The following is a 25,092-nucleotide window of genomic DNA, read 5'->3' as shown; positions in this document are numbered from 1 at the left end:
TGCTCAATGAAAACATGAATTTTGAAAATTGTTTAAAACGCAGTTATCTGTTTTTTCCAATTAATTCGCCATTAAATGAAATTACACATGGGAACAAAAAAAAAAAAAAAAAATATATATATATTATATATATATATATATATATATATATATATGTATGTATGTGTATATATATATTTAATATATATATATGTATATGTATGTATGTGTAATATTTAATTCCGTATTTGTGTTCTAAAATAACACAATAGGAAATATTTATAGTTTTATATTTATAATGTATATTTTATTTCATTTTATAATTATCTTGTTAATTTCCATTTTGTTATATAAAACAAACTATTATTACAATTTTTGCTATTATAATTATTATTATCAAATCAATACGCTTAATCAATCAGTCTTATTCTTCGCTCACGTTTCACTTCTCGCTCTCTGATTGGCTGGCAGTTGGACGCGTGTTCCTGATTGGTTGAGATTGTCCTGACAGGAAACTGACGGCGCGGTTAAAAGCGCTCAGCGCTCAGTCCAATCGCGCATTGACTGATAACACAAGGAGGCGAAGCGTCTGCATCAGGAGCTTTTGTGTTGTTCTGAACTGCTTTATAATTCTTGGATATTTCTGTGTACAGTTGGTAAGTGTCTTAAACGCTCTTAGGCTGCATACGCGCACAGCGGTGCATTATTTAAATAAAATATTTATGCCACATCTGTCCTTTTTTTCCCAGATGAAACTGGAAACTATACCAAGGTGGACTAACTCAGCAAAAGAAAATTAAACATGGTAAGTGTTTGACTTTGCCTGCTTTGTTTTTGCTCATCTGGAGACAGTGTTATTGTTCAAAACGATTAGGTTGTTTTTATTTTATCTGTTTTTAAGAGGACATTTTTTTTACTGTGGTAAACAGTATGTTTTTTATTTATTTATTTATTTATTTATTTATTTATTTTTGGGACCAAAATACAATAAAATTACAATTATAAATTTTTAAAATTGACATTCTGAAAGTAGATCCCATGTTAAGTTGATATGATTTTACAGTAATAACAGCCATGGTAATGTCAAGTGTAAAGCACTTTCACTAAAATGTCAGTTTAGAGTCTCAAAAGCTGTTTGTGGCATCTTGAATTGATTTGTTCATGCTGCATTAATATTCCTATAGTTGAAACTCAAACAGTAATGTGACAGATGCACTGCTGCATTTTTTTTGTCTCCCTTAGGCGTCATAAAATATTTTACTGTAATCCGGGTTGTGAAATGAAATATACGTTTTCAGCAGTGATGGAGGTTAACCACCACCCAACTCTATGCATTTTTCATGGCCTCTGGCAACCACTGGCTTTTTAAACACACTTGCAGCTTAAAGCCAAATGGCTAAGTTCTCACAGCTGTGATAACACCATGGACTGGTCACTGGTCCTACAGACCCGTCTGTACACATACATGGCTGTTTTTTCTGCTTTTCAAAAGCATTCCCAAAAAATTCCAGATGCTTGATGGCTACAGCAGAGCTTGAAGTGAAAGTAAAGTTAATCATTTGAGAGTAGGGGGATGTTATCACTGGAAAACAGGGACTTTCTGGTTGTAAAGAGGTGTGGACCTTAGATCGAGTCTTTTGATTTTTGCCAGGCCTAGTCAAGAGGAATTCTTATTGTATTTTTTGTTGTTGTTGTTGTTGTTGTTGTTTTCCTTTCAGAGAATTAAAGATGGTACAAGACTAGAGAGTTATTATAGTTAACTAATACTAAAACCACTGGAAACAAAAATATTTTACTTAAAATAAATGTTAATTGAAAATAAAATATAAAGAATTTCAGCAATTTCTCATTTTCTTAGTTTAACTTCATGTACTAAAATAACTAAAACTTAAATAAAAATGAATACAAACTTTACAGACATTTAATAAGAAAATAAAAATGACCAAACAAAATGAAAATACCAAAATATTAACCAATTAAAAATAAATCATATTTTATTTTTATTATTTAATATTTTATTTCTCTATAAAATGTATTTAAATCATAGCTATGGCACTGCCGTTCTGTTGAATATCTACTTATGCATTGCTGACGTAATTCCTAACTGTAAGTGCATTACTGTAAATATGATTTTTGCTTGTACTGAACCCTTCCAAATGTACACAATTAGTTCGATCCCGGTTCATCTGCTGTGAACTATAGCCAGCATAGTGTAGCATTGTCCTAAAAATGACATAATTTCCTTTTTGACCACAACAATTCGTGCATTAATCATGAACTTGATGTGGGAGAAGTGTGGCCTCTCTTTCGTCCAGAAGCAGTGCAGGAAGGGACTCCTTTTGTTTCCCGTTCCCACAATCGATGCGGATGTATCTGTATGCATCATGCTCTGACTCTTCTCCCCCGAGACTCAACCAAATGGATTGTGTGTTTGTTTCTCTCCCACTCATGTTGTTGATTAATGCTGCTGGATTAAACTGTGGAAAACTCTGGACTGCTTTCATCTGAGGGGAAAGTCAGTCAACTTTATGGCCTGGTCCATGGATTGTTTTCCAAGGCGATTATAGTTCCTGGACATGTTAGTCTAGCAATGGATTCACAGTTTTTATTTAGAACATTTTTGAGGAACAAGCTCATCTTGTCCTTATCAAAAGGTATTGTGATGGTACCACAGTACAGTGCAGGCTTGTTATTGGTTACTAAAAACATACAACCATAAAAAAAAAATGTGTGTTATGTAAAATTAACTAAATTAAAATATTTAAAAAATATATTTTAGCTAGTTGGCAAAGCAACATTTCTCACTTTCAGTTAAAGCTGAAGTACTAAAATAACTAAATAGAAAAAAAGGAACTACTTGGACATCTTAAAAAATAAAAATGTTAACACAACAAAATAACAGAATCTTTAAAATTACAATGAAAACAGAAAATATACAAATTAAGTCTAGCTCAAAATATTGACAAAAAAACACCCAACTTTGAAATTAAAATTAAAAATACAAAACAGTCTAATTAAAATGCACACAACAAAATTACAAGTTAAACCAAAATATTGAGACAACACAATTTATTTTTTAAAATTAAAATTAAAAATAAAACAGAAAATGTCTATTTCAAAATGATGACAAAATACACAACCAAATTACCAAAATTTTAAAACTGAAATGAAAACGAAATAAAAACGAAATCTAGTTCAAAATATTGTCCAAAAAGCCAAACTTTAACTAAAATTAAAATGAAAACAAAACAGTCTAATTCAAAATATTGGCACAACACAACAAGATTATTAAAACTAAAATTAAAATGAAAACAGAAAATATAAAAACGAAATCTAGTTCAAAATCTTGACAGAAACACCAATTTTGAACTAAAATTAAAAAAAAAAACAAAATAGTCGAATTCAAAATATTGACAAAACACAACAAAATTACTAAACTTAAAATAAAAACAAAAATTATAAAGGAAATCTAGTTCAGAATATTGACAAAACACCAATTTTTAACTAAAATGAAAATGAAAACAAAATGATCAAATTCAAAATATTGACAAAACACGACAAAAATACATTACATAGAATTAAAATAAAACAAAATGAATAATTGAAACTCTTGACAAAACACAACAAAATGATCTAAATTGTTACATTAAAAAATTTAAATGTAATTGAAAATATCAGTAATACTAAAATAACACTGGTACAGTAATGGTGATGCCATGAAAAATGCATATAGCTGGTGATCTGTGTGGTGCCCCAAAACTGGAAGATGAGCACATCTAGTGCCCTTATGGATGACGCAGTCTTAAGTTTGTGTAGTCAATGCACTAACTTTTTTTTTTTTCTTCTTTCTCCAGCTGTGCGTTCGGAGTTCAGGCGACTGTTTCCGGGACCAGATGCGCTACATGATGAGGTCTCTGCAGGATCTGAAGCAGATACGAGAACCCGCCGATCAGCCGAAGTGTTCGTACGCGACTCGAGCCTGTCAAAAAAGGGCACAACAGCGGGAGCAGCTCAGCCGCCTGCGGATCTCCGACGTCAGCGACGCCAGCACTTACGATTCCGCCTGCTGCCTGGCCAGTCCACTGGAGGAAGAAGAGGATGAGGAAGCCGGCGTTGGGCGTCTACCTCAAGGCTCCCCGAGCAGTGTGAAAAGTCTGGACTTTGATTCGGGATACTCTGAAGCATCGTGGCAGGACGAGGGTGTGGTGTTGAGGCGTACGAGGAATGTACGCGTTTCATCGTCGGCTTGCGTCCGCACCAACCGAATCCGACCCAAATCCACATCAGACGCATGCCTGGAGCGCTGGACGTCATTTGAAGCCAGCGATCCAACAGACTGGACCACGTCTTTGTTAACCAGAGGGCGTAACAGGCAACCGCTGGTTCTTGGGGACAACAGCTTTGCAGATCTTATCAAGAACTGGATGGATCTTCCAGAATGCCCAGATTCTGCAGAACTCAAGCCGAACGCCAGCCGCAAAATAGCCAAGGACTTTCTGGTCAACATGCGGCGGAAATTAGCGGGCATGTCAAAGGGAGTTGAGGATAGAAAGGCTTGCACTAAACGCATGTCTTGTCCCGTGGGGTTTCAAGCCCCCAAACCGTTCTTTCACCAGTCCCACACAAGTTTGCACCAAATGGGACCAGACTTTTACCAGTTTAGCGCTGCCATGAAAACAGGAAGTCGACAGCCTATCATATGCAATGACATCATTGGATACATCTGATGTGTTCATGAAAACAGACTGGAGTTTATTTCTGAAAATGTCTAATATTGTTCTATGTATTAATATTGTAATAAATGTTTTTATATAAAAGATGCTCTTTTGCTGCATTTTTCTAAAAGTGTCATGTTCAACAACCCTTCTTGGTGACAGGGATGAAATATGAAAGTGCCATTAAAGCATTAAAAAAAACAAAACAAAAAGAGTACAGGTTTTAATATCATAACATTTGCACCTTAAAAATACAATAAGGTTTAAAACAAAAATGTGATCCTGAACCACAAAACCAGTCATAAGGTTCAATTTCAATCCATTGGTTTTCCATTGGTATGGTTTGTTAGGATAGGTCAATATTTGGCCAAGATACAACTATTTGGAAAATCTAGAATCTGAGGGTGCACCAAAAAAAATGAAAAAAATGAGAAAATCTTAGCAATGCATATTACTGGTTTAAAATTAGGTTTTGATCTATTTACAGTAGAAAATTTTAAAAATATCTTCATGAAACATGATCTTTACTGAATATCCTAATGATTTTTGGCATTAAAAAGAAAAATAAATCATTTTGACCCATCCAGTGTATTTTTGGCTATTGTTACGAATAATACCCATGCTACTTAAGACTGGTTTTGTGGTCCAAGGTCACAAATATTATTGCTTTTATAAATTGGCTGCGACTCAAATATGATAAGACATCATTTATTAGTTCAGAATCAGAATAAACAAGTCTTACAGTTCATCATCCTCATTATTTTCAATGCTAACCAATGTTCAATTCATGTTTATTAAATGTTCTATGATGTTCAAGTGCAATTGATTTTAAACATTGTGTACAACTATTTAAATCTCTTAAAGAGTTGTGCAATAGTTTATCATTTCAACATAACACCAAATATCTCATAAACTGTGCAAATATTAACCTTAATTTCTAAAATGCAGTAGGTGGCTCAAATATGGCATGCACGCTTTAAAATAAGACTTTACATATGGAATGATATGAGATGTAGAAAGATACAGTGCTTTTTTTTTTCAGAACTATAGGCTTGCAACCTGAATAAACTAGAAAGAAAGACCCAGCTGTCAAGTCTTTTTGTGAATGAGACCCACTGCTGTAATGTGATTAGGACTGAACACACACAAATGCATCTAAAGGTGATTAAATTAATTAAGTGAAGCAGATGCAGCTCATTTGGGTCTGTGCTCTGGAAGTGTTTTCATTCATGCTAATAGTGAGGTGAGGGGTGGGTGGTCATGGCTGCATAACAAAGGGATGAGGGTGGGAACTAACAAACCACAGGGGTCATATTGATACAGGAGACAAATTTAAAAAGAAAGAAAAGAAAGACATTTCACTTACAGACTGTAAAATAATGAGAGATTCTTCACAAAAACTTTCCAGTTCAAGTTTTACATTGCAAAATATCCCTGATCTTAATCAGTATTTGTCTTGTTTTCTAGTTAGCAAGAAAAGACTTTTTCAGCGCTGGTAACCCTTTACAATAATGTTTCATTTGTTAACAGTTACTACATTAACATGAACCAGGTACCTCTACAGCATCTATAATTCTTAGTTAATATTACACTGCCGTTCAAAAGTTTGGTATCAGTACGTGTTTTTTTTTTTTTTTTTTTTTTTTTTTATGTTTTTTAAAGTCTTTTCTGTTTTTTTTTAGGATTCTTTGAACAATAAAACGTTAAAAAGAACAGCATTTTTTAAATAGAATTTTTTGTATAACGTTTGGGGTCAGGACATTTTTTCTTTCTTTCTTTGAAAGAAATTAATATTTTTATTCAGCAAGGATGTGTTAAACTGATAAAAAGTTATAGTAAAGACTTCTATTGTTATAAAAGATTTCTATTTTGAATAAATGCTGTTCTTTTTATTCATCAAAGAAACCTGAAAAAGGTTTTTCAGTCACTGCTTCCAAAAAAATAAGCAGGACATTTGATAATAAATCAGCGTATTAGTATGATTTCTGAAAGATCGTGTGACACTGAAGACTAGAGTAATGGCTGATGAAAATTCAGCTTTGCATCACAAAAACATTTTATATTTTACAGTATATTAAAATTAAAACTCTTATTTTAAATTGCAATAATATCTCATAAAATAACTTTCTGTTCTGCATTTTTGATCAAATAAATGGAACTTTAAAAACATAAAAAATTTTACTAATCCCAAACTTTTGAACAGCAGTGTATTTCGACAATTGCTACTACATTTTTTAAATTAAAAGTTGTATTTGTTAACATTAGTTCATGCATTGTGACTAACATAAACAATAAACAACTGTTTTTATTAACTAATATGAACAAAGATTAATAAATATAAAAAACAAACATTTTTATTTTCAAATAAATCATATATATTTTTTATAAATTATGTACATTTTAAAGTTATTGAAGTGTTTCACAAGACTATTTCAGTTTTTCTGTTTTCAAATTTTGTTTAATCCAAAGTGTTATTTGCTGTTTCTCTTACTAACAGTTTCTAACTTGATTTTATTTCCAGTGTAGTTAATATTTTAACGTTAACAAAAGAGATCTTTTTGTAAAGTGTTACCAGAATGTTTTTTTTGTTTTGCTTTATAGGCAATATTTGTATTTGTTTTAAGGGTAACACTTTACAGTAAGGTGTCAATTGTTAACATAAGTTAATATGTTAACTAACATGAACAATACATTTATTATAGTATTTATTCATCTTTGTTAACATTAGTTAATAAAAAATAGTTAATAATCATTGTTAGTTCATGTTAGTTCACAACTTGTGATTTTAATAATGCATTAGTAAATGCTGAAATTAATATGAACTAAAAATAATAAATGCTATATGTTAATGTTACCTAATGAAACCTTATTGTAAAGTGTTACCGTTTTAATAATAAACCTTATTAAATTGATCACGTTTATTATTTTTACCAGTAATTTTGCAGTGTACAAATTCACATGATTTTACAACTGTTCAGCATATAAACTTAGAATCAAAGTGAAAAGAGAGTGGTTAATAATTGACATCTTTGGTTAAGGCTCTGGTTTCCAGCAGGTATCTGATGGGCGGGACGGTCTGGCAGTCCTCATCCTCTTCAAACGAGGGAATGATCTCCAACATCTGCTGGTGATCTGGAACCTCACGTTTGGCTGCAGTGCGTACCAAATCTGTAATGCTGCATACACAACAAGTTCATCAATGAGTAAAAATATCACTTCTCTTTTTAGACTAAATAATAAAGAACCAAAGCTTTATAACCAGCATAATCTTCTGTGTACTTACACAACATACTATTACATAAGAGTAGTTGCTGTGAATTAATGTATGAGATTGTTTATTTATTTAAGGGTGTGGTATGGGCTCGCTCATAATTACAGAGAAACAGGAAGGTCACTGTTATGCCATCATCAGTTATGTTGAGAATGAAGTACTTGTTTACTGCACAGTGCATACTAGTATATGAAATGCATATTTCATATAGTTTCAAACATGACCTCTTTACACTGAATGTTTAAATTGTTGTGTGCTGTGCAATTACTAAAAAATACAGTTGTTACTTTGAATTTTAGTGAATTTTGTGCAAAACACTGCAGTGTGCTCTGCTTGAATACTGCAGATTTTGTCAAAAGTAGCATAGAATGTCATGCATATATTTAGTGCATATATTATCTTCCAGTCTAAAGTTGCAAAAAAAAAAAAAAGTTGGTGCCTTATTACAATTCTAACTTCATATTGAGCTAAACTTAAGTAGTGTTTTCACATGCTTTTCTATCATGCCAGCCAAAGAAATGCATACGAAGAAATGGCAGGAAGGAGCGGCACTTGATCAGGGTAATACATTTTTCACTCTCTCTTAATTTGTCCTCCGAGACCAATTTGGTTCTAACAGGAAGAACCTGGGAATAACCTTGAGATTTCTCAGCACACTGATGTTAGATGCACACATGCATGCAGAGGGGAGTGAGGGGTTAATAAAGGCGTGTGGCTTCAAATGACCGTTTTATGCTGGAAAGACTTAGGAAAAGCCCATTATCTCAAAATAAACATTAAGGGACAAAAGTCTCAAATCTCTCAGTCTAGACTGATCTAATGATATACTGCTCTAGATTAGAATTTAGGTAATATTATGCAGGTAAGCATTCAATATAGCATAAAAAAAATTAATGCTGTTTGGAATATTTCTCTTAAAAACAGCTGTATGTCAGCATACACACCTTAGCTTCAGACGATCAGTATGATCTGAAAGATCACTGTACAGTACAGCAGTACCATAATACAAGCCAGTGATGGTCAAATTATGGTTATCCTGAAATGACAAAAAAGACATATGAATTTAATTGATTCAACATACGTATTGTGCCTGCAAAAATATGTCACTCAATATGTTTTTTCATCTAGACTGTATGATTTTTTTTAATCAAACAATTTCCTACATGCACTACTGTTCCAAAGTTTGGGATCAGTTAAATGTTTATTTAAGAAATTTATACTTTTATGAAAAAATGTATCATTTTTACCACAAAAGTACTAAAAAATGTTAAGTAAATGTGAGCAGAAAATTAACATATTAGAATGATTTCTAAAGGATCTTATGACACTGAAAACTGGATTAATGATGCTGAAAATTCAGCTTTGCATCACAGGAATAAATTACATTTTAAAATATATTCAAATACAAAACAGCTATTTTAAATTGTAATAATATTTCACAATATTACTGTTATTATTGTATTTTTTTAATCAAATTAATGCAGCCTTGTCGATAATAACAGACTTCTTTCAAAAGGATTATTTCACTTCCAGAACTAAAATTTGCAGATAATTTAGTCACCTCCTTGTCATCCAAGATGTTCACGTCCTTCTGCAGTCATAAAGAAATTATGTTTCCAGAGGAAAAACTTTCAAGATTTTTTCTCAGAAAGTGGACTTCCAAAATGCTGTTTCAATGCAGCTTCAATGGGCTCTAAATGGTCCCAGCCAAGGAAGAAGGGTCTTATCTAGCAAAATTATCAGTTATTTTCCCCAAAAAATGTAGAATTTATATACTTCGTAACCTCAATTGCTCGTCTTGTCTATTCTCTGTGACGCGCATGCAAACTCTACGTAATCCCGGTCAATACAGTTAAGGTATGTCGAAAAACTCAGTTTCTCCTCCAACTTCAAAATCATACATCACTTTTTTACTTTTTTTTGGTAAAGGGCATTTGATCTTCTTTGCAAGTTCACTGGATTGGTATTTCTGGAGCGATGTTGGAAAATTTTGAAGCTGGAGGAGAAAATGAGATGGGAGTTTTTTGACATACCCTACCTGTAGACAAGATGAGTGTTTAAGGGTAAAAAGTATATCAACTGTAATTTTTTTTTTTTTTTTTTTTTAGAAAATAACCGTCGTTTTGCTAGATGAGACCCTTCTTCCTCAGCTGGGATCGTTTAGAGCACTTTGAAGCTGCACTGAAACTGCCGTTTCCATAGAAGTCCACTGTATAGAGAAAAATTCTGGAAAGTTTTCCTCAAGAAGCATAATTTCTTTACAACTGAAGAAAGCAAGGCACATACATCTTGCGAACTTGTCTTTTTTCTTATTATTACCGACTCTAAACTTTTAAATGCTAGTGCATGTATTTATTTGGCATAGAAAAATCAACTCCGGTGCCAAATGGAAGGACAAAGAAGATTTCAGACTCTGGTGTGAGACTGAGTGTGAATAGTATCTGATGTCCTTAAGTGTCTTATGTTGACAGCGTGTGTGCTTTAACCTTAATGTGTTTCAGCAGTTCCTCCAAGGTCATTTCCTTTTGACCCTCACGCCGGCCCTGCACCAGGAAGTCGTCCCAGAGAGAGTACCGCCGCTCCGCGACCTGCCGACAGACACGACACACCGGCTCTAAAACACATGCTTAACAAACATTATCACACATCTGCACTCTCAGTTGAGGGTATGCACTAGTTCTCCAATGCATACTACCTCTAGCTCACTAAGCTAACTGAGTATGCATGAACTACATGGATGTGGCGTTAACAGCTGATATAGATCTTGTTAACCTGCTGACACATTTGCAGCTCATGTCTTGGACCTCAAACGCAGTTCAGGTCAAAGGTCATGTAGGACATATAACACCAGAGACAAGATAAACAGAAAATAAATGGGAAAAAGCTCTATTATAATATTTTGTCTAATAATGTAGATTTGACATTAAAATGTAAGGTTTGCAAACTGTTTTGGTCTTTCCTCACTGAAGGAGCTTGACTATTAAAAAAAGGGTGGATCTTAAATGAACTGACTTGCTTAAAACGACTTTACTAATACTAATCCTGAGGCAGAGTTCATACATTACAGTAAATTTTATGTCCATATGCACAAATTTGAATTATTCTGTGCACCAAAAAACTTGTGCATAAATTGGTAAAATTTCACAATTAGACAAATAATAAGAAATGGCAAGTCACACATTGAATTAAACATGACATTTTTAAGTAGAAACACTAAAACAGCATCTGCTAGTAAAACATACTACAATAATCTTTCCTACTCTGAGTGTTTACTGGTACAACATTCTACAAACATGTCATTTACAACATTTCTCCGCAGCTTATACATTATGAATGATCAATTCAAAGACCTTTCTCATCTGTGCAAAAAGTTTGCCTGAGGTGGAATGCATGAAAATGTAAGAAGAAGAGGTTTTATGACTGCTCTGGAAAGAGGAAGTACAGTCCTGTTCAATAAAACAGATCCATGTCTTGACTTGATCTTGCTGACAACATTTCAAACATACTGCATGTAGAAGCATATAAACCTTCACCTAAAAATACACTGCTTTCGTGTGATCAAGTACAGCGCTAAATACAGACCCCAAAGCCAAGCCTCAAATTCCTCCAGGAGAAAATGATCTTTGATAACTTTTATAGCTCTATGAGCAAATGACTCAGAACCGAGAATTGATTAAATATCCAGAGCTATGAAAGAGCTACTAATAAGCTATAAAAGTGCCATCTGGATTAGTTCATTTTATCACAGACCTGAGACACAACACCTTTTTGCTGTAGACATGCTAATTTGTTGTTTCACCTCTGCTGGACCTTGCACCTGTGTGTGAATTACTTGGACTTCATTGAAGGAAGCTGCTATTCCTGGGCACATAATGGAAAGCATATGATAAACTAAAAGAAGTCTTTTAAGCTTACCTAGGCTGCATTTATTTGATCAAAAATACTGTAAAATTGTGAAATATTATTATAATATAAAATAGCTGTTTTGTATTTGAATATATTTTAAAATGTAATTTATTCCTGTGATGCAAAGCTGAATTTTCAGCATCATTACTCTAATCTTCAGTATCCTTCAGAAATCATTCTAATATGCTGATTTGCTGCTTAAGAAACATTTCTGATTATAAACAAAGATGACAAGTAGTTGTGCTACTTGATAGTTTTGTGTAAACTGTTAAAAAAACATTTATTTCAAATAGAAATCTTTTCATAAATGTCTTTACTCTTATTTTTGATCAATTTAATGCATCCTAAATGAATAAAAGCATTAATTTCTTTATGAAAAAATTACTGACCTCAAACGTTTGAATTGTAGTGTAAATCTAAGTCATCTAACCCAGTCTTAGCAAAAATGTTTGTAGCAGTGGATATAATGGTATAATTCAAGTAAGGACAGGACAGATATCTTTGTCCAAAAGTCCGAAAGTGGTCGGGGTCAAGTTTCCTACTCGGTCCTGTAAATAGTAAGGTTAGCATATGTTTTCAACCACAGTAATCTGAAAACCAATCAATTTGTCATGCTGTGCCGACACCGACCACATTGCAGTGCATTCACTGGATATTTCAACTCCACCCAATCTGCGGCCATAATTTCACTTTTAGAAGTTACGCTTTCCCTCACACTGTGACATTCTTGCATAGTAACTGTCATGTTTGAGTATTTCAAGGTTGAAACAAATAAAGACACCACATACAGTACATAGGATAAAAGAAATGCAACATTTCAGGAATGGATGAAACCCCATAGCATGCTAATGCTTCTTAACTAAGAAAGTAGGGGTCAATCTAACCACAAATGAAGGGGTGTAATGACAGCATTAACCTCTCCATAGGAGGGTTAAAAATAAGCATAGTAATGCAGAAACCCGTTAGCCTTTGGGAAAGATGCAAATCCTATTTGAAGACGTCTAAGCCTGTAGAAAGCCTTCTCAGATTCAGGTGTTTCTGCCATAAACCTTTATAATCCCATCACGTGATTTTATCTGTGTTGCGGTGCCACACGTCTTATTGTTTTGGGTTATTTGCACTACCATTCAAAAGCCTGAGGTCAAAACACTGCTGATAAACACATTGTGGGCACCAGAGACTGGGACTTGGCTGGGTTCTTTTCATTGTTTTTTTTAAAGTTAATGTTGAAAAAATATTATGCATGGTCTATGGTGTAAATGCTTTTGCTTTTCTTTTAAATGCTATCAATTCACATCAACGATCAGTGTGTTTGGGGTCACTAAGATTTTCTTTTTAATTAATTTATTCAGCAGGCATTACATTAATAAAAAAAAAAAAAAAAAAAAAAATCACAGTAAAGACATCAATTAAGTTATAAAAGACTTAATTAAAAAAAAAAAAACTGATGAAAAATATGATGGCTTTTGTGTTTTGTGATGATTTCCACAAAAATATGAAGCAGCACAACTGTTTTCAACACTGATAATCAGAAATGCTAGAGTAGCAAATCAGCATATTAGAATGATTTCTGAAGGATCATGTGACACTGAAGACTGGCGTAATGATGCTGAAAATAAATTACTTTTTAGCATACACTACCAGTCAAAAGATTTTGAACAGTAAGATTTTTAATGTTTTTTAAAGAAGTCTCTTCCGCTCACAAAGCCTGCATTTATTTGACCCAAGGTACAGCAAAAACAGTAAAATAATTTTACTATTTAAAATATCTGTTTATAATATCTGAATATATTTTAAAATGTAATTTATTTCTGTGACCAAAGCTACATTTTCAGCATCATTACTCCCATCTTCAGTGTCACATGATCCTTCAAAAATAATTCTAATATGCTGATTTTCTGTTCAAGAAACATTTTTATTATTATTATTATTATCAATATTTAAGTAATTTTTTCAGGATTCTTCTATGAATAGAAAGATCCAAAGATCAGTATTTATATGAAATAAAAAGCTTTTGTAACATTATACACTATACCATTTAAATGAATACTTTATTTAGCAAGGATGATTTAAATTGATCAAAATGCTATAAATGCGATAAATGCTGTTCCTCTGAATTTCATTAAAGAAACCTGAAAAAAATTCTACTCAACTGTTTTCAACATAACAAAAATATTAAATGTTTTGTGAGCAGCAAATCAGAATATTAGAATGATTTCTCAAAGATCATCTGACTGGAGTAATGATGTTAAAAATTCAGCTTTGAAATCACAGGAATAAATTACATTTTTAAATATATTCAAATAGAAAACAGTTATTTTAAAAAGAAAACTATCTCAAAATTTTGTAATTTGGATCAAATAAATGCAGGCTTGGTGAGCAGAAGAGACTTCTTTAAAAAACATTAAAAATCTTACTGTTCAAAAACTTTTTGGTAGTGTATACTCAAATAGCAAACAGGTATTTTAAATTGTAATAATATTCTTAATATTTCTGTTTGTACTTTATTTTTGACCAAATAAAGGCTGGTGAGCAGAAGAGACTTCTTTTAAAGGGGTCATCGGATGCAAAGTTCACTTTTTCATGTTGTTTGAACATTAATGTGTGTTGGCAGTGTGTGTACACATCTTCCCTATAATGATAAAAATCCATGCAGTGCCATTCTCAGATGCCTGTCAATGTGGCATCACACCGACAGAGGCCGCTCCCACGATAGTTGATTGACATGAGCGTCTTACCTCAGACCAGCTGTCACAGTCCAGTATCCTCCATTGTTTCGATGCCGGAGCAGGGATGTAAGTTAGACAAGAATATCTCAAATTGAGCGATTGAGGTGTTGTGTTGCTGGATGTAACAATTAACATTTACTCCCGACATCTGATCCGCTGAAGATGCAGTGGATTACATTTGTTTGTGAAGGGAATGTGGCTCCCGATCTACATATATCCGTCTATGTTCGCGTGAATAATTCGTGATCCAGCTTCACTTACAGCAGAAGTGAGTATAAGGTTTTTTTTTTTATGAATCTTTGCGATCGCCTTTCCTTATAACGTGATAGTTAGGAAGTTTAGCGGCTAAACGCAGCTAAATGCGGCTAAAGTAAACAGGCTCGTCACTCCACAGAGAGAAGAGAGGGGCGGGGCGAGCAGAGCTCATTAACATTTAAAGGAAAAACCCCTTAGAAAGAGATGATTTGTGTGAAAAACAAGGTGCATTGTTTGAAGGTCTTGGCCACTTGCTTTAAACACAACGAAAAATACAGAACGCTCTAAAATGTCAAACAAAATATAAAACCAGAAGGGAATGGCTGATTCTTGGTTCTTCATACCATCACCTCTTGCTTGCTCACTGGGGGTAAAATAGCTTTAAAACAACATAATTAATAAATTCCAATATTTCCTCGGAGTTTTTATTCTTGAAATGCAATATGTCTTTCACAGAACGCCGTTCTGTTGCTATAGTCCATGGAGGATGAAACTATGAAGTCCTGGGCCAAACATGTGAGGTAATCAGTCTCAGAATGGAGCTCGGCCAACATTCTCATCTGTTCTTCATAAGCTCTATCACAGGCCGCATTGTAAACTGGGCTTTTTTCACCACTCAACATGTGTCTCTGCAGCGTCCATGGCATAGAAAAGAATTTGAGGGAACACACAACTGTTCAACAACATGTCTTGAGGATTGCATTATGAATGCATTTCAACTCCAGCACATGCAAAATGTTGAAGGAAGCACATACAAAAGATCTTTTATCTAGTGGTGGTCAAACGACTAAGAGTTGAGTAAAGGCTTGATAGCAATTGTTGAGCGACTGCTCACACAATGGTTAATTCTCAGAGACAGGAAACTTGACGCAAAGGGTGCAGCATGATAAGTCGCCCCTTCCTGTAGAATAAAAATGGAACGGCTCACGTCCTCTAAGGTTTGGGGTAGAAAGAATCATCGCCAGAACTATAACAATGGATTCATTCTCATAACCTATACAGCTCAGAGGTTTTTCAACAGAGTATAGAAACACAGCATTTTGAATCATAGTTATTTCTGTGGTATCAAACACTTCAGATAAACCTGTCTTTTAATAGCACATTAAACCATACTGTAAAAAATTAACTGATTGGCCGCCTTTCAGGTCAGTCAGACAGGCCCTTACTTTCTAAGTGGATTGTTCTTGGCCAAAAAAAGATAAAAACTTAAACTTCATCATGATAGTCTGGCTGTTCAAGACTTGCATCTGTTCATTTTTATGAGTAGATAAGCGTACAATCATCTTTCCAAGTGTGCTAATGGCAATCCGTGGGATGTTTGGGGAAATTACAATTCGTCTTATGACAGTCTTTGAAAGTCCAAACTTCAGTGTGTTGAATCACCCACAAAAGTCCAGTGTGCGCAAGCTGAAAGGCGTAACTGAGGAAACACATGGCCTCGGACAAACAGATGAACATGAACAATCCATTTCCTCTGGTGCTGTTTAACTGTGTTGCTACAGTACAAAAACGATCAGCTGATTTGTCCATGCCACTTCTTTAACGTCATGCCAAGGGGATTCTAGCAATGAAATGAGTCCTTTGACGCAGTTGGTATCTCCAAAAGTCAATATGTTGCCTGAGGGGCAAAATATGGCAGCCAGCTGATTCACAATGTTCCAAAATACAGCTGAGAACACATTATGGGCACTAGAGATTGAGATCTTTTCATTGTTTTTTTCTATGGTGTAAATCCTTTTGTCTGCAACATGTGCATGCACACTTGCAGAAGCATTTTTATAAACACATAAAAAATGTTTATATTTGTTTGTGGTAAGACGTGTCTGTGAAAGAAATTAATATTTATCCAGCAAGGATGCATTAAATTGATCAAAAGTGCCAGTAAAGACATTGATATTATTGCAAAGATTTCAAATGAATGCTATTTTTTTTTTGCATTTTGCATGAACTTTCTATTCATCAAAGAATCCTAAAAAATATTAAGCAGCATAAGTGGTTTCGAAATCGCTAGTAATAAGTGCTAAACAAGAAAATCAGCATATTAGAATGATTTCTGAAGGATTATGTGACACTGAAGACTGGTGTAATGATGCTGAAAATTCAGCTTTGCATCACAGGAATAAATTACATTTTAAAATATGTTAAAATAGAAAGCAGTTATTTTAGATTGTAAAAATATTACAGTATTTTTGATTAAATAAACAGCCTTGGTGAGTATAAAAGGCTTTTTTTAGTCTATCAAAGACTGGAGAAATTACGCTGAAAATTCAGCTTTATCATTACAGAAATAAATGAATTAAAAAAAAAGATAAAATAGAAAACTGTTGTAATAATATCTCACAATATTACTATTTTCGCGTATTTTTATCAAATAAATGTTGCCTTGGTGAGCATAAGATACTTTTTTCCCAAAATTAAAAATGAAAATTTATTAAAAAATGTATTAGAAATAAAATAAAAACTGTATGTTGCGATGCATCCACATTTATAAATGCATCAACACAAAAAAGACAGTAAAATCCTACAAAAAACAAATCCTTTATGTTTAAGCATTAAGTTAGGTACCTTTTGCTCAGCTGTTCTTGGTTGGTTCAGTTCTCTTTTATTAACAAAAACAAGACTGACTGCTTTACTGAAGGAGCTTCAGAAAAAGTGAGACAGCTGAAAGTGTGTCTGTCGTTAGGAAATGATTATTGATCTGTCTTACAGGAGCCCCCCGGGGAGAAAAACTGAGGGACAGATGGCCGTCACCAAAACTTTTCTGAAAGGCCTTTCTTGATGTTTGACCACAAGAAGAAACAAGATGTCGGAGTGATGCATTTTAACACAAACAATGGCCTCAAAAAGTGCTTCGCCACTTAAGCCACACTTAAGAATGCATGAATGTTGATGCATTGGATCACAAAATATCAAAGCAAATGGATTTTTGTTCAAGAAGATGGCACAAGAACAATTCTGAAACAGACTATTTAATAAAAACCTTCATGCATCCAATAAAATTAATCAAAACATCAGTCAATTGAGTGAAAATTGAGTACAAATTAAGAATGAGTAAGAAAAGTGAAGTTAGTTGGCAAAAGCCAGAATGTCATTTAATGCTTTAAGTGTGACTTAAATACTGTTTAGGCCAACAAAATCAGATACCACAGTCTTCCAGACTGAATATCTCTCTTTAATCTCCTTAAACTCATGCATATCCCCTTCTGGAACAGAGAGCGGGGTAACAAAGGATGGAGAGGGGTGACAGCATGGCAGGCAGTCTCCAGAGGGTTTGACACTTACACTCCAACTATAGCCCTTCCTACAAAAGGCCCATTGACGTGTTAAAGAGTAAACAGAAGTCTGGCTCATTGTCCTGCCAATGAGGCGCTCCCCACCTGACTGACGGCTCGTGCCAGAAGGAGTCGGTCAATAGAGTTTGTTTCTTACAAATGGTGCATTTTGTTTGAGTGTCCCTTTGACTGACACACGCACACACATCACAGCAGCGGCAAGTAAAGCCCATATAGGCCTGTGCTGAAAGGGTATAATTCTCCTTGGTGTAATCACTGGTCTCATAAATTCAGTAGCCTAATTACTATTGTCACATAAGTACACGACAACACGCTTTGAGTTCTGTGTGTTTTTACAGTTTTTCCTTGTTTGACTCGCCAGTGCAATGAATACGTCTGAATAGCCTGCTGATTGTGATCAATAATTGTTTCTGTGTACATCAATATCATTGATTGGCTTCTATTAGCCAGTCCAGGGGTCAGGGGTCTATCGTGTTATGTAATGTAATAGGATTGTACTAGACTTGTCACACATGGGCACACCAAGGGCATCTGGAATCACAGATGTTTGAATAAATAGTGTTTCTCTTACAAAAAATAAAAATAAAATAAAAATACTGTGGTGTACCATGGTACAGTGATAGTAATATTGGGTTATTTTAATATCACAAAAAGCTATGTGTTGTTGTTTCTTTGTAATTGTCTGTGAAATTTACTAGCAATTTCTGAGTGAAATTTGTTTCTACATCATTTTTCAAATACTATTACAGCCTTTCTACTTTACAATTTGATGTTATTCAATGTGTTACTTGACATTTCTTTGTAAAAGTTTGTGGAATTTACTAGCGATTTCTGAGTGAAAGCTTTCTACACCGAACATTTATCAGTATTTAAATACCATGATATTCAGGTTATATTTTCATGGCTACCATGGTACATTTTTATGATTTTACTATAATCAAAATCAAATAAAATTTTATCAAAATCATACAAAAAAAAAAAGCTTGATTCTGATTGGTCAGTTATAAAAAAGCCTATTTCTGTCACTGAATAAAAAAAAAATAAAATAAAATAATTGCACGTTTTTATCTCACAATTCTGACTTTATTTTAAGTTTAAGATATAAACTTGCAATTCAGACTTTTTATCTCAGAATTGTGTGATATAAAGTCAACTGTGAGTTATCAAGTCAGAATTGCAAGATACAAACTAGTAATTCTGCATTTTTTTCTCAGAATTGCATGATATACTCACAATTTCAAGTTATAAAGTCAGAATAGCAAGATATAAACTCGTAATTCTGACTTTTTCCTTAGAATAGCGTGATATAAATGATTTATGTCTTTCAATTCTTTTGTATCTCAATTCTGATTTTTTTTTTTCTGAATTTGATGTTATATTTAAAAATAAAGAAATTTGAGATACAAACTCACTTTTTTTAATTCAGTGACAGAAACAGGCCTCCATAGTCAGTTGTGAAATTCTGAGCTCAAATACTTTTGGATAACAACTGCTAAAAGTTAAGCATGTTAGTTCTATCATCCAAAGTCTAAAACTGTGCCAAAAGTGCAGATGATAAATGAAAGAGCATTATGGGAACAGAAGGGAAAAACTCACGATGCATACCTACGTAATTGTTTTAAATGCCAGAGAGGCCATAATTACACAAAATGGTACTAATGTTTGCCCTCAGCTGATATGGCTGAGCGAAAGCTGAGGATAGTGAGTAGAGCAGGCAAACAGACAGGAAATGAAGCAGTGAGTCTGGTGAAGCCTGGAGGTGTCTGGAGTCAAGCAGACGGCTCAAGGGTCAGCAGTTATGTTTTCATGCCTAAGGCTGATAGAATGACGTTACATATCAAGATTAAAAAAATAAAAATCCAGCTGCCATGCATTTTTGTTTTGGGAAGTCTTCTGGCATGTTTGCAGAGCAGATGCTACCATTAACAAAAAGTACCTTGGTATTACCAAGAGTGCAAGAGAAAAGTCAATGAAATACAACCCTGATCAAAACATTTGTTTGTTTACATGGATCCCTGACCTAAAACATACAGTAGCTGACGCACATATGTTGTGATAAACTGTAAGTAGGAACATAAGTAACAGTACAGAGACTAACCACAGTTGAATTCTGTTCCCCTCTCTCACAAGTTACACTTCTGCTTTCCATGCTGTTGATGTTTTGTTTACGAAGAGACTGTTTAAATCCGCACATAGACGGTAAAGGACACTTCCCATGTTCCGAAATTAAAATGACGTGATCTTTCCAGCTGTATATATGCATAGAGAAGTAGGACTGAATAACAGACAAAGCAACACATGGTTTATTCCATTTGTGAGAATGAGCAGCTGCCATGAATACATATCTATGCGAGCTGGCAGTCAGTTCGAGTGCTGTTAAAACACATGCAGCTCTCAATGGTGCATATCATTCTACAGAAGAGCTATTTCCCTTCAAGTCAACAAAATGTACCATATATTTCTTGGGATCTTTAAAACACATCAGATGGATTATGCATCAGATTCATGATCAATAAAATATATCATCCAGAGCTTTCCAAACAATTCCAGTTATCTGATAGAATTACGGTGAATTTGCACGGCAAGGAAACACTCTCCATTTCCTCCGCTGATTACTTTATAAGATAATGCCTTTTCTTTTATGGCCAGGGCATGCATCTAGATGTGACTGTGCTAAATATGCACCAAAACACTGTAACTGGTGCTTACAGCCGTTTATATGCATTAATATGTCTAAAATGCATTTCCAGTGATCACTTATTACCCGTCACATGAGTAGGCATTCAAAATTCGTTTTGGACAAACATCACTAAAAAAGTCACAGAGTACTAAAGCTCAGATTTATCCTCTTAGCCATCGTTTTGCATGCTATACAGCCTTGCTGCAGTAACAGAGCACTCGCTTGAGATATTTTCCCTGTAGGAATAAAAGTAAAATCCTGAGTTTTACTGCAGAATCTGTCATTATAAAGCATGCCAAGCCAATCAGAGATGGTTTGTAATTTGCACAAAGTTTCAAAGAAAGCAGCAGCTTAGCCTTACAGCTATTCTTTGAAACATTATGCAAGTATTGGCAGATTCACATTTCATGCAATGAGCGGAACTTTCGAAATGCCATATATTTCATTGCAAGCACATTTTGAAGGGACTTCATCTGGTAAGAAGTGTGATACTGGCCTCAATTCTGGTGTTTTCACAGACCAGCCCTGCCAATTAAGCAAACTGTGGCTTTTACAGTCTAGCTTGGATTCCTGGGGGACATGTTTGCATGGAAACCCCTTTTAATTGAATAAATGTTTTCATGTGTCTTGTTTGTTTTATGGCCACATTCCTCTACGTTCATCAAATTACATTGCATTGCTGCATTCACGAGCATCATAGACACAAACACAAACGCCAGCAAACTAAACAGCTTGTTTACTTTCTTCTCATTAGGCATTATCATGAAATTCTACTGATAAGACAACAACCATGCCCCCCCTGCAACAAAACAGTCTGGAATTTGAAATTCCAATTGAATCTGTTGATTTACCAGACCAGTAAACATAATTGAGGATGTTGTGTACACATTCTCTATTTACTTTTTTAATGCACATTCCTGCTTATTATTCATTATTTATCATCACACGTTCTTCTAAATAATTATTTATCTTCAAAACAATAAAGTTTACTACATATTGCTTGGATTATGCATCAGTTAATCATTGCTCTAGTATTCTCTCAGTTTTTTTTTCATCAGGTGTACACATGGTTTCTTAGTCTAAGATTAGCTAATCCAAACCAGAACTTTCCCATCTAATTTAAAGGCTGATTCCAGAACCACTGCTGCACATGGAGGAAGAATTATGGGAAAGCTCGTCTTCCCTGCACTCAACACTGTGGGTAATGAAAATAATGTGGCTTGTGGTCTGATTGATCCCAACTACCAACTGAAATTCACTGCTGGGAGAAAAAGTTCAGAGTCAAGACTATTGGTATCAATGGGCGTATTTCTTCAAAGTCTGTGTACTTTGCAGCTTCTTCTGGTCAAGAACAGTTCACTTAAACAGAAGTAGACTATCTGAAAGATATTTAACAGTCTAACCTAAATTAAATAGCTTATACCACAATAATAGGCTGAAATAATAACTGCTATCAAACTTTCCTTCCATTTCTTTCTTTCTATTTCCAGGAATAGTTCATATGATTTAACCCTCTTGGTGTGGTCTCATGATGGCAATGTCATAGCTTCATACTATATGTGCCGTATGAAGTACAGCTTAATGACTTCACCATGCAGACATATGGAAAGTATGCAGTATGCTGTTACTTCCAAAGCAATTACTTTAGATGGCCACACACATTTTTTGGCAACATTCTGGTGCATGTCTATGAAAAATTACCATTTTATCTAAATGAAAACCAGAGGGATTTCTGTGCTCACTCAACCATATGATTGTAATAAAAAGAAAAGTTAAAGATCACAGAAGTAGAAAGACTAAAGGGCAAAGCAGTTGAAGATTAAAGCTTGAAAACTGATGGCGATACTCATAACATTAATTATGACTCTTATTAAGTGGGAGAGCGCTAGAGGTGTAAATTCAACAATACATCAACAGATGAACTGTTGAAAAGCAGATGAATGTGTTTGCAGGCCTGATTAAACAATGCATACAGATTTACACTTCCAAAACACAGACTTGCAGAGTTACTGCAATGAAACCGAAGGAAAAACAAAAAACAAAAACGCATAAGATCTTACTTATAACACATTTTCACAGAGCATTTCACAGTAAATTTAGCTTCTGGTGTAAAATGTCCATAGAAATAGGCTGATCATTTCAGTTCTATTTGTGTATACAATTCAAAAGTTTGAAGGGGTTGCAAAGATTTTTTAAAAATATTTTTGAAAGAATCCTCTTTTGCTCACCAAGGCTGCATTTATTAATTCAAAAATATAGTAAAAACAGTAAAACTGTGAAATATTATTACAATTTCAAATAACTGTTTTTTTTAGTTAAATATATTTTAAAATGTAATTTATTCTTGTGATGCAAAACTGAATTTTCAGCATCATTACACCAGCCTTCAATGTCACATGATCCTTCAGAAATCATTCTAATATGATTATCTAATAACATTATTATTATCAATGTTGAACAGTTGTGCTGCTTCATATGTTTGTAGAAATTACTTTTTTTTTTTTAGAATTTTTTTGATAAACAAGGTTTAAAAGAAGAGAATTTAATGAAAACAGACTAATGAAAAGTTTTAATTTCATTTAATATCACTCCAAAAGAACTGCAGTACACATTACGGGAAGCATTAACATGTCTATTTCATGCTCAGTTCTTATGTTTAAATTGTGCATGACCTTAAATTTTGCGATACATTAAACATGTACATCATCCTCCTTAACACTTCATCAAGATGTCATCATGCAAAGTGGTTAGGATTGTGTGTTTGTGCGTCGTTAACAAGGCATAGCTTTAACTAAGACCAAATGCTCGCTGATGAAGGTACACAGAGTTCAGCTCTATTGTCAGTGCTGATTATGCAAGTGAGTGCACTCTACAGTAAACACTGAAGGAAAAAAGAGTAAATGAACGAACAAGTAAAGACTTGATGTTTTGAAACTCCATCATAAAGGGAACGGCTGTGAACAAAGAAGTGAGAAGAAGCTTTGGGACTGAGCAGATGGGCTTTGAAACCTCCATTTCTCCCCCACAGCCTCCTTCTTTCTTACTTGGTCTAACTCTAAGAAGCTGTGAATGATTAAGGGAATAAAAAGGCAGCCGCAATGGAGCTCAAGAAAATCTGGTTCTAATAGAGGAGTTTCCTGCGATGGCAGGAAATAGCTGTCATTTCTGCAGGGTTCACTTTCTGCCTCCTCACTATTTTCCTCTGTCGTTCGCTCTCTTTCCAATCAGTCGTAATTCATAAATGGCCAAATAAGGTGGCACATGTGTCATATTCAAATCACCTCATTGCTTACGGTATGATCTCAAATCCATTGGGTTTTCAAGACCAGCAAACACAACTAATCAATTATATAAGTACAAGACAAAAAGTCCTGAAAATAAGTTTCACAAATACCACAAAAATATTAAGCAGCACACCTGGTTTCAAGATTGTTAATAATTAGAAATGTTTCTGAGCAGCAAATCAGCATATGTGACCCTGGACCACAAAACGAGTCTTAAGTAGCACAGGTATATTTGTAGCAAATAGCCCCAAAAACACACTGTATGGGTCAAAATGAACTTTTCTTTTATGCAAAAAATCATTAGGATATTAAGTAAAGATCATGTTCCATGAAGATATTTAATAAGTTTCCTACCATAAATATATCAAAACTTAATTTTTGATTAGTAATATGCATTGCTAATAACTTCATTTGGACAACTTTAAAGGCGTTTTTTTTTCAATATTTAGATTTTTTTGCACCCTCAAATTTCAGATTTTCAAATAGTTGTATCTCAGCCAAATATTGTCCTATTGTCCTGTATTGTCCTAACAAACTATGCATCAATGGAAAGCTTATTTATTCAGATTTCAGATGCTGTATAAATTTCAGTTTCACAAAATTGACCCTTATGACTGGTTTTGTGGTCTGAAGGATCATGTGACACTGAATACTGGAGTAATGATGCTGAAAATTCAGCTTTGATCACACGAATATATTCAATTTTAAAATCTACTCAAATAGAAAATGGTTATTTTAAACTAGAAAATTGTTTTTTTGTTTTAATGCTACCTTGGTAAGCATTAGAGGCTTATTTTAAAAACATTAATAAATCTTTGTGACCCCAAACTTTTGAATGGTAATGATATGGTTGTGAATCCCTTTAAGTCATGAACAGCATAGGATGACTTAACAGGACAAAAATGTATTAACTGTGGCTACAAAAAGAGAGAAATGTTTGAATTATAATTATCGAAAGCGTTACAAGCACTGCCAGATGT

The 25,092-nt window shown here is 34.0% G+C and overlaps 2 protein-coding genes across 2 annotated transcripts in view; one reads left to right on the top strand and one right to left on the bottom strand.

The window, feature by feature from the left end:
• The first annotated feature begins 516 nt into the window (after positions 1 to 516).
• inka1b (inka box actin regulator 1b) lies at positions 517 to 4,811 on the top strand. The gene is made up of 3 exons (XM_051112352.1): positions 517 to 635; positions 729 to 784; positions 3,834 to 4,811. Exons 2-3 carry the CDS (start codon positions 782 to 784, stop codon positions 4,704 to 4,706), a joined length of 876 nt encoding a protein of 291 aa, XP_050968309.1. The 5' UTR covers positions 517 to 635; positions 729 to 781; the 3' UTR covers positions 4,707 to 4,811.
• Positions 4,812 to 5,906: 1,095 nt separating this feature from the next.
• uba7 (ubiquitin-like modifier activating enzyme 7) overlaps positions 5,907 to 25,092 on the bottom strand; it is a 47,324-nt gene continuing 28,138 nt past the window's right edge. The window contains exons 23-25 of the mRNA XM_051112351.1: positions 10,452 to 10,553; positions 8,910 to 9,001; positions 5,907 to 7,870 (exon numbers count right to left, since the gene is read on the bottom strand). Coding sequence (XP_050968308.1) covers positions 7,708 to 7,870; positions 8,910 to 9,001; positions 10,452 to 10,553 — 357 coding nt within the window. The 3' untranslated portion in view covers positions 5,907 to 7,707. The remainder of the gene's footprint in view (positions 7,871 to 8,909; positions 9,002 to 10,451; positions 10,554 to 25,092) is intronic.

The sequence above is a fragment of the Labeo rohita genome, chromosome 6, assembly GCF_022985175.1.
Source record: "Labeo rohita strain BAU-BD-2019 chromosome 6, IGBB_LRoh.1.0, whole genome shotgun sequence".
NCBI lineage: Eukaryota > Metazoa > Chordata > Actinopteri > Cypriniformes > Cyprinidae > Labeo > Labeo rohita.
The sequence above is the reverse complement of the archived record's forward strand: the minus strand, read 5'-3'. Positions and strand labels throughout refer to the sequence as shown.